The sequence below is a fragment of the Haliaeetus leucocephalus genome, unplaced genomic scaffold (assembly GCF_000737465.1).
Source record: "Haliaeetus leucocephalus isolate CR32 unplaced genomic scaffold, Haliaeetus_leucocephalus-4.0 Scaffold944, whole genome shotgun sequence".
Lineage (NCBI taxonomy): Eukaryota > Metazoa > Chordata > Aves > Accipitriformes > Accipitridae > Haliaeetus > Haliaeetus leucocephalus.
The window spans coordinates 2,803,493-2,817,958 of record NW_010973380.1 but is presented as its reverse complement, the minus strand read 5'-3'; the positions used below and the strand labels follow the sequence as shown (position 1 = coordinate 2,817,958).

At 40.3% G+C, this 14,466-nt stretch overlaps 1 protein-coding gene across 1 annotated transcript in view; it reads right to left on the bottom strand.

Annotated features, from left to right (window-relative positions):
- The window catches only part of KCNH5 (potassium voltage-gated channel, subfamily H (eag-related), member 5), a 159,725-nt gene that overhangs the window by 99,106 nt on the left and 46,153 nt on the right, over positions 1 to 14,466 (bottom strand). The window contains exon 6 of the mRNA XM_010584153.1: positions 12,232 to 12,624. Within this exon, the coding sequence (XP_010582455.1) occupies positions 12,232 to 12,624 (393 nt within the window). The remainder of the gene's footprint in view (positions 1 to 12,231; positions 12,625 to 14,466) is intronic.

The window sequence follows — 14,466 nt, the reverse complement described above, 5'->3', positions numbered from 1 at the left end:
GCATTTGTCACTCTATTGCCATATTTAGTCAGTTGGGCCAATTGTCTGCAATATCCGCTGGTCTGTGTTCTCTGAGAATATCTCTTTATGTTATGAACCATCCAATGCCGCCCCTTGAGGTTTTGACTAATGTATTTGATCATGTCTTAATCAGATGAGGACATTCAGCTTGCTCATGTTCAATCACCTCAGCTGTAGAAATCTTTTAACTGAAAAACCACCTACTCCAGAATTGCATTTTGTGTGTCAAGTTTGGAACCAAATTCCTATCTGATACACATCATTGACTTAAGTGTTACAAGTGTGAGTCACAGGAGACTTTCCCCATGACTTCTAAGGCCACTGGACCAGGAGAGGACACGAGCAGTAGCTCTGAACGAGCCCTTTCTGTGCCACCATTTCTATTTAGCAGACAGCTGAAGCCACCACAACGGATGTGGACAATGTCAAATTTATCCAGAAAGACATTCTTGAGGAATGGATTTTCAACTTTGGAATTAAATTAGCCATTCGTGATTAAACAAAGCCCAAGTTTAATGACATAAGCGCCTTGCAAAGTCTGTGTTCTCAAATTCTCTTGACATACTAAGAAAGGAAATTCAGTTTGATAGTGGAGGCACAAGTGATGACAGCACTCTGTCTGAAATGCAGAGGGACCACTCCTTCCTATTAATATTACCTGAATCTTGCCATTTCAGATCCTAGATGTTACCACATTGTCAAACTTCAGTCTTCCAGGATGAAAGAAGTGTCTAAGCTGTGTGTCTGCACCTGGCTAAACTTTTCCAACCACAAGGCTCAGAAACATGTTTCCTTCAATTGCGATAAATGCCGTGGGAACAGACCTCTGCATCTCGAGCAAGAACAGGGAGCCAAGTTCTCTTGTGCTTAATGAATCCCTGATAAGCCAGGCAATAGGAAGGATGAAGCTGTCAAAGTCATGTTATACAGGGGTCGAGAGCCAAACGTACAAGAGGATAAGGGGAACACTGTCACCAAAGGAAAATGAAGGTTAACAAGTGCAGGAAATCATTCAAGTTAGCATGAGTGCCAGAGATGTCCTCCTAAACCAGGAAAGAGAGAGTGGAGTCTGTTCTACACTGAAGGAGCAACAGAATAGCAGAGCTGCATCTTTGTAAAAGATGTGAAAGATTTAATCAGCTGGTTACTTGCTAATCTAGTAAGTCTTTTCTGCAGTAGGAAATTATTGCATAAGTGTTGAAAAAAGTAAAATAAAACCAAAACCAGCCATTAGTTTCTACCATCCAAATACACTAAAATCTGCTTAAATCTCAAAATTAAATCCCAGTATGCTGAAATAGTAAATTTGTGCTTTTTTTTTTTTCCTATTAGAGAACAATGTGTTTTTAACTCTAGGCACTTTTTTTATTAGATTTCACTCCATTATTTTTTATTTATTTGTTGTTAGCTGTGGGCACATATGCAACAGAGACAAAAAGAAGCAACACACATTTTAAACATGTTCTAAAACGGAAATCCTACCAGCTCTGAAAATGAGGATCGGTACTGCATCATTTAGCAGAAACCACTGTCTCAGAAAAGGTCAGAGGAAAAAAAAGAAGAGCTTTTCACTGTGTTTTGATGTTCAGCACATTGTGGTTTTGAAGAATTTATGGAGTGGCCAAGAACCAAAGCTGGGAACCTTTCTATGAAATGCTGTAGGGCATGTTGCCACTGTAGTCTAAGGTATGACTGCAGTACGTACAGACTTTCTTAAGCTAAATTTAAGCTAATATGCTTAGAGTAGCTAGATGCAAGCAATTACAGCAACCTGCATTCAGCACAACTAGCCATTAAAGTGATCAAACCCTCTGAGGAGTTCACAGCCCCGGCTGAGCTCTTTATCTCCGTGCAAGAGCAAAACGGTTTGATGAAAGTTGAGCTTGAGCACACCTGCACAAGCCACAGCCGCACCCTGACTGAGCTCTAACCACCCTCCTGGGGTGGGATTCGTCTCACATAATGTGAAACCTTACAGCCAACCACCCCGTCTGTGCGAATTGTCCAGCTTTCCTCCCTGGTGAGTGAAGAGAGAGGCATGTCAGAAGAGTGATTCACCCAATCCGTCTCAGCCAGCCAGGGGTGGGATGAATCACATCCTGGAGCTGTCTCTCTCCCCTCCCACTGAATAAAAAGAAGCTGAAGCCTATCACTTACACAGCTTATGGGAGGAGAAATTAAACCCGTCCTTAGAAATCGGGATAGCCCAGATCTGGGCAGCATCCAAACCTGTATGATGTTATTACAGAGACAGATATTATGGAGCACAGCCTCACAATGTGAGACTTACCTTTCTCGGTATGAGCCTGGAGAATAAATGCTATTAATAACAGTAGGCTGAGATTTTCTGCAGATGCAATAGCATGCTTCTTTCTTCATTGAATGGCCAATTACTCCACAGAAAGTGATGCTACACTACATTTGGTTCTGATAGGATTTTGCAGAAATCCCCATTGGCTTGAAGAAGGAATTGAATAAGTTCATAAAAAAATGAACAATCACAAAGTAAACTGGACTGGAGTTCTTGATCTCAAAAGGGCAAGAGCTGGTAAATTATAAATGATAGTACATTGAACTATAGAAAATAGTAAGTGAAGACAACTGGACTGTGAGAGATAGGAGAGTCAGACACCTGGCAGCAGAGGACACCTGGCAAAAGGTACAAAATAGCCATAGGTTGTATCTCAAAGAAGGGGAAAAACTTGTAAAGCTGGGCATCAGTTATAAATGTGTCAATAATCACCCAAAGGAAAAAAAACTGAAACAGAGCTGACAATATATAAGAAATTAAAACTTGATCAACAGAAAGCTCCACCCCAGAGGGCAAAAAGAATAGGGATAGAGTGAGAATTGCCAAATGTCACGTTGAACTTTTCCATGTAAAGAACATTAAAACAAATACCTAAAGATTCTTCACATTCATTAAAAAGTGACCAAGCTGCAATAAAGCAAAAATAATCCAGGCTTGGGCTAAAAACTAAATTAATTCTTAGCTTTAATTTTCAGAGATGATGTTGATGTTTTCCAGAAAAGCTAATGATGCATCAAGAAGGAAATAAATAAATACATTACCTGAACAAATGTTAAGGGAAGGAGTAATTAGAAACATTGAGATAAATCAAAATGCAATCAGTGCAGCAATAGGTTTGCTAAGATAAGGTTAGATGGGATCTAGCCAAGTTTTCCTGATAGCTTTCTCTAATAACACACCCCATCTTCAAAATGAAAGAAACGCAGTATTTCAGTAACGCAAAGGGTGAAATTACTAGGAAAGACAGAGAGAACAGGGACCACAACTGGGATTGTAAAGTAACTTGTGAAAAGGATGGCAAAATGGAATCCATTAAAAGGCAGTCTAGCAACAGTTTCAAATGGCAATTCTCAGTGATTTTGTTGGTTTCTTAGTGAAGTAAACAGAAATATTATATGGCCACAAAATCTGCTGATGACACACCTTTGGAATACACTGTTAATGCAAAGAATAACCAGGTGGGAATAAAGGAAAATGTGATTAAGCTTAATAACATAGAGTCTCAAGGCATCCATTACAGGGCAAATTAACAAAAATTTTTGCAACTACAAAGATCTTCAGCTGAAGATTACTGAGAACAAGATATATTTGGGTATATGGGTCAATCCCACAGTGACTCAGAGCAATCAGTGGGTTGCACTCACAGAAGAGGTTAATCCAGTTCTAGGACGGATCAGCTGAGTGTTTCCACGGTCAAGAGGAAAAGCCAAACCCCAATTACAAAGCAAAGATGAATTCTCTGCTTGGAGTAATACGTACAGCTCTGCCCTAAAGATATGTATTCAAACTTAACTCCATGCAGAGAGAGGCAGCTGGAATGGCCAAGAAAATTTCCATAACATTTCATAAATGAGGTTTCTAGACAAGATCAGTTTGCTTAGATTAAGGAAAAGAAAATAGGCACGTTTATGCAGGGGAACAGGGGATGACTGTTCTTTCTAAGCACATCAAGGAGATAATCATGAGGGAAGGAAAAGAAATATTTAACCAAGAAGGTTGGCACAGGGACAAATGCACAGACTGCAAATTAAGACAGATTTGCAGACACCATGAGTTAAGGCGTATTTCGACCAGTTTATGGGAAGGGTGATAAGATGAACCTGCCCACCAAAACCAATGGCTCAGTGACTCCAAAGGTCCCAGTGAGTTTTACCCCTACTATTTTTTTCTGCTTTTGTTTTTTCCTTTGAAAAGTTGAAGTGAGGCAAATACAGTCTCAAGGGGAGGACGCATCGCATCTCAGCCTAAACTATACCGTGGAGGGGTCTGCATCTGAGCTAGTCACGCTAGCATGTCATTACAGTCAATAGCGAGAAACAGGCATTTTAGGGCAGGGTGACTCCTGAGACCTATTTTGAAGGTGCATCTTAGAACGTGAGAAGCCATACCCTGAACGTGCCTGTATCTCCTTGTGGTCCTGCATTTCATCAGATGAATCCCATGCTTAGTACATTTTGAAATACAGTCCAAATACTTTATTTAAAGAACCATGGACAAAACTTTCACTACCTTTCCCTCACCAGAAGTAATTATACACAAAAAAAATTCATCCAAACAAATCATTTGGCTGATTCTGTAAAGTCAAGGTATAGTTCACCATTTGGTTTTGAAGCAGTGGAAAAGTCACCATTTTTGTAAACCTTGGGCAGTCTTTACCAAGCAGTTGTTACATGATGGTACACAATGTAAAACACAAAGTGCCTACAGATTTTAGGAACCACTGAAATGGTGAGTCTTGCCAAGATGAGCGGGTGAGCCTGCAGGCACATATCCAGAAGGTACTATTCTGTGCAGTGCAGGAGGGGTATCCAGGAGGACATATAGGCTGTTTGAAATTTAACCAGCAAATCATTCCCAAAAGAAATTTTTGAGCTTAGCTACTTAAATAGAGCTTAGCTCTAAAATCCCTGGTTAGCTCCTTAATGCTTCTTTACTGGAGTTAATGTTAAAATAAATCTTCCAACATATCTCAGAAACCCTTCTTTTTTAGGTAAACAATTAATGTAATAAAGTTGCATAGTTACAAATCAAAATCCTGGAATGAGAAAAATAAAAAAGCAACATTTCTGATTTATCACCACTTTAAGAACTGAATTTAGGGTTGTATTCAATTATGTAAATCGACATAGGAGCAAGGGGCTTTGCTTCTGCACAAGCTGTCTAGATCCTGGGTCCAAATACAAGCAGAGCCCATTTAATACTTGGCCCTGTACTACTGGTAGCAATGGGAGTAGTGACTGCAGTGAGCACAAAATTGAGTCCTTACAGCAAAATGAAAGCAAGTAGGTTTTCTCATGCAGTCTCTGAAAGCACCTCGAAATTTACTGCTTGAGATTTATCTTTTTTTTCCCAAGAGGATGGGGGAGCTTTTCTTCCTCCCCGCCCCCCCCCAACACAAATGTCAATAAGCTATAACATTATAAATAAACTTCTAGTGAATTGTTTATGGCACAACTATACAATGCAATACATTTCAAACAGTGAATAACTGAGGTTATAAAAAGAAGGGCGATTTCAAAATATTTCTTCTAGATTCAAGGTAAGGGGGATGTGGCATCTTGCACTATTTATTTGTCAGTGCAGCAGTGTGCCCAACCGAGGAAAAAAGATGATATTATAAAATCTGATAATTTTCACTTATTTAGGGGAGGTGGATAGAGGATGAAATGGGAGGGAAAGGAAGGTGTGTCACATTGGTTGGGACAGCTTCTGAGCAGGATACTGAACTTAGCTGGTTGATAGTTTAATGCCAGCAAAAACCTACAAATTTCCTATGACAATATAGGAATAAAAAGAAAAGAAATATCTGGAGAGAGTAACCTGAGCTGCAATGTTTCTGCAAGTACTTCTGGAACTACACATACCCTTGATGCCAAAGGGTAGATGTAACACCGATGCAGTCTTGAACAAAATAGAGACTCACAGCAAGTTGCAAGGCTGTCTCGCTAGTAAAACTTTGCTAATTCTGGTATTAGCCATGCAGTTAGTTTCTCCTAGGCTGTACCTTGGCTCCATTTTGTGCTGAGCAATCGCCTGTCCCTAAGCCTGCAAATCTTTTCCTCCCATTGACGGCTGTGCACAGTGACCTCAGTAACGTGGATTTGTGCTACTCCCATCAGCATTATTTCGGTGAGTATCTGACTGGATTATTTAATTTGCCTCGTCTCCTTTGTAAGCCTTCCCCTCCGTTGCGAGCGAAGGGATCACGCAAGACTCAAAGCTCCCCTTGAAAGTACTCCACACACAATTTGCCTCAACTGGACTCTGCATCACTTAATACGGCTCTGACTAAAGATTTGATTTAAATGGCTTGTACCCAACATCTGCTTCCCAGTAACATATACAACGCATTAAAAAAAAAAAAGGTGGTGGTGGGGGAAGATCACTGAGACATGTAATTAAAGTTCAGTATGCCATAATCCGCATCAGAGCAGTGCAGCACAAGGCTACCAGGTCACCTCCATCTCGTGGGACAACCCCGCCTGCTCTCCCACCCCCCCTGCATCAAGTCCCGTTCAGGCCCTTCCCTTCACAAGTTGCCCCTCACATCAAGATGACATTCCTGCGTCTCCACAGGGGAACCTGCAGAAATATCCTAGATCTTGTAGAGCATTAAAAAAGCTGGTAATGAAACAGTGGCAGAACTTGAATAAAACCTTAGCTTCAATAACAGCTGAAGAGATGTGATGCGACTCTGCAACTGATAGGGGTGATAGGGGTGAACAAGCGACAGGGGTGAATAGGGTTGACCATCTACATAATATATGCCTAAGGTGGATACATTTATATTTGGACATTGTAACCAAGCCATTGTATTATTAGATTGTGGTTTTCTGCACACTACAGCAGGATGACAGTATTCTTCATATTTAATTGCCTTCCAACTGCATAACAAAGGGGAAAATGCCAGGTCCCAGGCTTAGTGCGTCTGTCGTTATGTTGCTAGGAGTTTTCATCATAGTTTAACACTTGGCTGCAGCAAGGATTTAGTTCTGGGAATTATTTTCTCCATGTCAGTCACCTAGATTTAAGAAAGGTATCTAGCCATAGACTTTATTTCAGAGCCAAAGCCACATTCTTGAAACACACCAATTTATCTTCGTCTTGCATATGCCACTCAGACTGGGGTCCATAAACCCCTCTTCAAACATCTCCCAAAAAGGGAATGTTTGCAGTAAAGCACTGCTGATGTGCATATACCTAAACTAGTCGTATCAGCTTTTATTTGCTTTCCATTTACAGACATTGCTATTTTAGTTGCTATTAATTGCAGTGATGCAAAGAAGTTTCTGCTACCGCTGAAATAGATTGATAATAGTAATTAAAAGATTACAATTACAAGGATTCCATGCCTTAATATGTCCCGCACAGACCACTAGATTTTAAAGGCCATTGGGTCATGTAGTTTTACGTTATTAAACAATAGACATAGAACTTCAGAGTTTTAGGTCATTTAAATTTGTCTGCTTTCACTTCCAGCCATTGGCTCATCAAAACTAATTTTTGCAGAGAGGATGATCTTTTATTCAACTCATTTGAAAACCGTCTATTTGGCTATCTGTATGTACCATCCTGACATCTGGTCCCATTCTTTGCAATATGTACCATGTCATTTTAGGGCCATGTTTCTGGCAGAGATGAGATCAAGCTTCTAGGTTTTGTTTCATTACAAACTCAGAAATTCATGAATCTCAGTGAAAATTCCCAGAAAAGAAAAAAAAGAAAAGACACCAATATTTTTCAAAATGGCAAAGGGGGCTTTTTCAGCGGTATTTAACACTTGATTTGTGGAAGCATTTTCCATGTGGCCAAAAGCCCGTCCATCCACCTAGTCTTCTACTCCTATGTACTAATTTACAGAGGCTCCAGTGCAGCCCTCAGCAGCACTGTATCAGTGTGCCTGTACCCAAGTGTGGGTACCTGAGGTCCTTCCAGCTCCACGTACTGTCCCAATTGCACAGCTCCATGTGGGGACAAGAGCCAAGCACCTGCAAAACATCCTGGTTTCCCTGGGATATAAATCCGTGCATTTGGTCCCAAAGGGAGTTGCAGTACGCTTTGACCATATCTGAACAAGCAATGGGATCAGCGTCCTCAGGCACGCTGTAAACCCACCTGCTGACAATTTCAGCACAGTGTAACTCTGATGATTGTGATTTGTATTGAACTGATGGTTACCCCCGCTATAAACAATCTTTTGGTAGCCCAGACTGACAGAGGTTGGATATTTATCTCTCTCTAGTAGGCAGAACACATACAAAGGCTAAGCCTGAAGGTAACATAGTTCTCTAGCTTCAAAAGTAGGGAGTCATGTTTTTAGAAATATAAGTGAAGGTGCATACACCAATGGAAAGAGTTGATACATACACCCAAGTACTCAGGGAAAAAATTAGAATGGCTTCATGTAACTCCAAGACAAACATCAAACTTCCAGTCACTACATAATTCACAGCCTAATAACAACAGGAACTTCATGTGACCAAAATCTTTAGATCTAAACACCATATCCCACATTACTCCAAATTTTTTTTTCTTTATTTTTTTTTTATTTAAAAGAGGAGACAGACAGACACCCAGACAGACATGCACTTTTGGACTAAATCTGAAGTTTCAGAGAACTCTTTTACTAAAAAAAAAAAAAAAGTCAGCCTAGATTCAGAGACCCTGAGCACACACCCTCTATTCTGGTTTGTACCTTGAAGATTGGCTGGATTCCTCAGTATGTTCTACAGTGTCCCTTCTCATACTTTTATATATGAAAGGTTTTCTGTACGGCTTTGTTTTAGCCAGAATATATTTCAGTGCAAGTAATGTCTCCCAATTAGAAAAGATGCCATGCATTTTTCTGATTTTTTAGGACTACCAACCTACCAATTTTCTTAAATAAAGTACATATCCCACTAAGGATTCCACTTTCCTCTCTCTTAGCTCATTTTTCTCCAGCCTATTTTACCTTGTTTTCCTACCCTTTCAATACCACTTAGCCACTTAATTCCTCATCCATCACATCAATTTAGATCACTCTATGCTGTGCAAGGTATCTCTCTTTCTCATTATCTTACCTTTACCCCTCCTTGTCATACATCCAAATCCCCCTGAGCAGACTGCAACAGCCTGGCTCTGTGACTCCGGGCATGGAAACCTACACCGCTAATTCTGCCTCAAATCATCTTAATCCCCCCAGTTCTCAATTTGTGTGTCATAATCCTTTTCATTATATCCTTCTACTGAGGCTCTGCATCCACTCAACAACAAAATAACTTTGATTTGCAGTCATGTTTGCCTCAGGTGGGAATTTCACAAGACTCCAGCCTTGGCCTAATGCTGTCCATGATGGAAATGACACTGTTCCTACTCTGGCCAAGACTGACTGCATTTGCAGAACTCCAACCCTCAGTAAGAAAACTCACATTTTCTTTTTTCAATCTCCTTTTTTTAATCTTTTGATTTATCTCCTTAATTCTGACATTATCAAATAGCACTCAAGTGCATAACGGACCTTATACAATAACTCAGCAGCCTCTGCATGAGAACCTTCAAGCACCTGTATCACACATAGTAGTCTGCATCTACAAATGAGAGACAAAAACCTAGATTTCCTTGGCTGTATCCTTCTTCATGGATGAGAGACCAGCCCATAGGGAGGAAAAGGAACTGCCTGCAGTGGTGTGTCCCTCTACTCACCTAGTCCCTTAACAACTAACAAAAGTGTGTTTGATGCTTTATGTGGAAAAAAGAGGGATGGAGGTGGGACACTCAAGGGAATTTTGGAAAGTCATATTTCACTCAGATGGCTTTTAGGGCTATTCACTCTGATTTGGGTCCATCCTTCACCACCATACCAAGAACTCAAAGAGCACCAGGACCTGCCCCCAAGGTCTTTACCACTAAGCTCTGATTTTCTATTAACTTTTTCTGAAATGCCACGATTACCAACTTTAATGCAAAAGACAAATGCCCTTATCCAACACCCAGGGCCAAGATAAAGAGCTAAAACCTACCAGAATCAAGAATTAAAAGAATTCTTCTCTTTCCTACATGCCTTAAGGAGGAAACACTCACCTTCTAATGAGAAATACTCTCCTTTTAATCAATCAGAATTTCTTCCAAATTAAGCTTATCAACTTATTTATTCTTTACCTATCAACAGTGTTTGAGCACGCTACTGCTAGTGGGCCAAAGAGTTAAATCCCAGAAAAGAAGCAGTAGTTAAAATAAGTGTTAAAAGCCAAATGAAGATAAAGAGCATTAATAACTACAACCACCCAGAACACACCAACCAGCTCAAAAGATTTAAATGTCACAAACGAAGACATATCACACACAAAAAAAAAAAAAGTCTCCCTTGGAAGACAGAGAAAAGGGAAAATGTAGACCCAAGGAGGAAAGACTGACTGTTTACATACCTGTTTTCAAAATCACTTCAATTCTTTTCAGGCACTAGGCAAAACTGGAATTGGAGGGGTTTGAAATCAAGTACATAAGCAGCTATACTCCAATGTCTGCTGGAGGCTTCAGGGCCATAACACACCATTTCACAAGAAAGAAATGTTACGATTGGTTCTTTTATTAAAAAGGAGTTGATATTTCATTTGTTTGAAGGTAAATGACAGCAGCTGTATGATCACTGGAGCTCATGATACCTTGTTATTGTTATTACATTTTAGTTAAAGTTTGCCACTTTAAGTGTGCCTCACTTACAATTCACTATGCCAACGATTCCCTTCACTGTGACAAAAGTTGCAGATGGTTTATCTCCCATCTATACGTTAGAGAAAGAGGTTAAGCTCATTGCTTAAATCTGTACTGCTTGGGCACAGAAATTTTCTGTTTGTTTTACATATTAAAGCACGAAAATCTGGAGATAATGCTGCATTTTTATAAAAATCAAGTTCCTCTTAGTATGAAATTGGTTATCTTGAAAAGCTGTATTATATTTACAACCTTGATAATACCACCTCCTTACACAGCCTGACTGTACAACCTGCTTCCAGACGGGCAGCCCTCATATGATCTTGAATTTAAGCTGCAAGTATTATCACTTCTGTCATATTTGCTATAAATAAAATGGAACAATGTCAAAAGATGGTACTCAGCACAGAGACAGGGATGGAATTTTAAAGGAGCTCTACAAAATCTGCACCAAAGTCTGCATTAAAAAACAAGAATGTAGATTTTATATAGTAAGGATATATAACTGCAGAATTTGAGAATTTAAAAAAAAAAACAAACCAACTCAACCAAAAAAACAACTCAACGGTGTTTGAAGAAAAAACTGTTAAAATGTTAAAAAATGAACAGAGGCTTTTTCATCTGTTTATGGCCCTAAAGATAAAAGGCTCTAGAGAAAAATTAAAACAAGTTCTAATGCCATTATAGTTGCATTTTAATAATGAATTTTCTCTGCACTGACTTATGCATACATTATTTGTCGTAGTTATTGCTTGTTTTCTCTATTATCTTAGGCTGCAAGCTCGATTTCGTAAATGTTAATACATTTAGCAGTTAAAAAGCTTTAATTCGCCATCCGTTTAAGATATTTATGTTTCCTCTCCTCAAACAGTTTCTAGAATTCCAGCAGTTCAAGAACTGTTTAAAAAAATGGAGATAAATCTCCTTCTCAATCAGACATTTAAAAAGACATCACCAGAAAAAGAAAATTACAGCACGGTTCAAAAAGTAATCCTAGGGCAGGATTTTAAAAATGCTCATTCAGAGGCATTCTCCACTTTCGTACGAGTCAGTGGCAAATTTGCCACCAGTTTCAGGATTTTTGATTAGTTACATCAAGCCATATCAGTCTAGGCCCTGCAATGGATTAGGACTGCTTAAAGGCAATCACTGGGTATGAGATGAAAAGGGAGGCTGTGGGAGGGGGACATCCCAACTGGTCCAGACCATTTTGATCTGGACATGCAACGATGCTTTTGGATGACAAGCAAGTGATTCTAAAACTCACATCCATTAATGTACACATCCACACATGGTACTAAAATCATAAGACACCTCTTCTCCAACACAGGAATGCTGTGTAAGTAAAGCCCAGCAGTTTTAAGGCCAGCCCTGCATATTTGCACAGTGCTTCAGTTGCCTCTATTTGCTGCCAGATGCCTGGTAGCATGCTCCTAAACTAATTCCTAACTAAAACAATCCTTTTGAGGCAGACTACAATCACTTACCTCATCTACATTCTCAAAGGCATTGATGATGTCATATGGTAAACAGGACAGAAGATCAATCACAAACCACGTTTTCAGGTAGTTCATCCGTATGAGTTTGGGATCAGATATAACCTCTCCACCAGGGCCAACAAAGGTTGTATGAAAGTTCAAAACAATGTCAACCAGAAAAATAACGTCCACGACACTGTCCAGCACGAGCCAGGCAATGTTGTTCTGTTTCGTCTTGAAGGAGACATTATATGGAACCATAATTGCTGTGTAGAAGGTTAGAATTAAGATGACCCAGTCCCAAGTGGTCTTAAAAGCACAATAGTGTAGTATAATGTGTGGTGGAGTCTTTGGAGCTTCTTGCTTGTACTGAGGAAGAATATCAGATCCCAGCTGGAGAACCTGTAAAAGACAGAAAAGCAAATGTTACTGTTTTCAATTAATATGATGCAATAAGGGGTCTTACGGATTTCTGTAAGTAACAGCACAAAGACGGGACTGTGTTCATTGGACATTGCAAGTCAACCCGCGGTTTCTAAACTATCTGATTTATTAAGACTGTGTGGAGGCAGGTATCCCTCGATGAATGGGAGCAGCATAGCATCTAAGGATATTGTTGCAAAAAGGGAGGTCTTTGCAGGTGGACTGAGGGGAAACCATGCGAACAGCAAGGGCAGACAGGCTCCATAAACAGGTTGTGGGTACTGCCACACCAGCTTATGCTCTGCAGCTATGAACATGAGTACTCATTCATATTTGGAAGCGTTACAAGACTAATGCTTTGTGCCTGACCTCTTTTTTAAACCACTGTTGAGCCAGAACAAAACCCTATCAAAGGTAAACCAGATTTCAGCCTTGCTGGCTGACCTCTGTCTAAAATGAAGCATTGCGTGCACAATTTCTGCCTGAACACCCTGGCAATATCATCCTTCCTTCTCATTTTCTTCAAAAAGTTGTTGCTCTTACAAGCTTAATATCACTAGTGGGTTCTCTTTTATTTCTTGTAATTACTTCTCTTTTCTTTTTTGTGTATGACTATAATCTCCTGCATGCTCACTTTTGTAAAATGTGGAACTGAAAACATTGCAAAGGAACCAAGCCAAATTCACTTAAGACATTCCTCCCAGCTAATCTAATTTCCTTTTATCTCAGTCCAACACAAGAAACAAAAGCACAAAGGAACACACAACATGGCAATATGTTGCGCTGACAACTGAAAGATTCATTTATATTTTGGAACTAGTAACACCTTTTACATTTGGGGATCTCAAGTCTGTATGGGATAAAATAAATAATTCCAGCAACTTTAAAACTCATTTCAGCCCTACACCTGTCCCGTATTGGAGCGGATGCACCATATTTGCAGGGACAGCTGGATTGCAAATAGCAGTCCCATATGTGTAAAAATGATCAAACGCAGGGTGCTTCCTCGATGAAGAGGAGTAAACGGCTCTCGATAAACAGCACAACAACTAAGGATATGAACTCAAGTACCACAGATATAGATTCTCTGTTAATTCTTTGCAGTCTGATTTTTAAGATGAGAAAGCTGTTACTGAGACCAGACAGTAAAAGTCTGGATCTACTGAAAATCTGTTCTTCAGAAATCACCAAGGGACAACAACAGCAGCCTCTCTCATGCCGTGTTGGAGGATGTGGCTTCCCAACACGCCTAATCTGGCCCAATGTCAGGCTGTAACCTGATGGGATGCAGACCTGCTTCGGCCTACCTCTTCCCACCCTCCCTACGGTCAGACTTAGCAATCACGACCTGTAAGGAAAGTCAGTTAAATTGACACAATGAAAAACTAACTTATTGTTACATTAGTTAGCCATTTGTTTTCTGCAGAGTCAGCCGAGTTGCACAAATTTATCCTGTGGCCAGAAAACCACTAGACCCACTACACAGGCAGCAGGGAGAGTGCAGCAGAGACTTCCAGGAGAGCACGGCCGCTCCCTTTGTCAACAGCCTCATCTCACACCAGCTTTGGTCTAACACAAAGCCATGTGTTGAGCTTCAGCTGAACAGCAACAGACACCGAGCAGCGTGGTCCCAATGGCACTCAGCAGAGACTCTCACAAATGCCAAACCCCTGGTGAGACCCATAAAACTGTCAACCTCTAGGTGTCCCTTCCCCAGTGACCAGGACAAGTCTCACTAACAGCACTGCTATAACCACTCAGTAGGCAAGGTTCAGCTGGCCACCATGGCACACTGAACGCGCTGGTGGATCCATGGGTCCT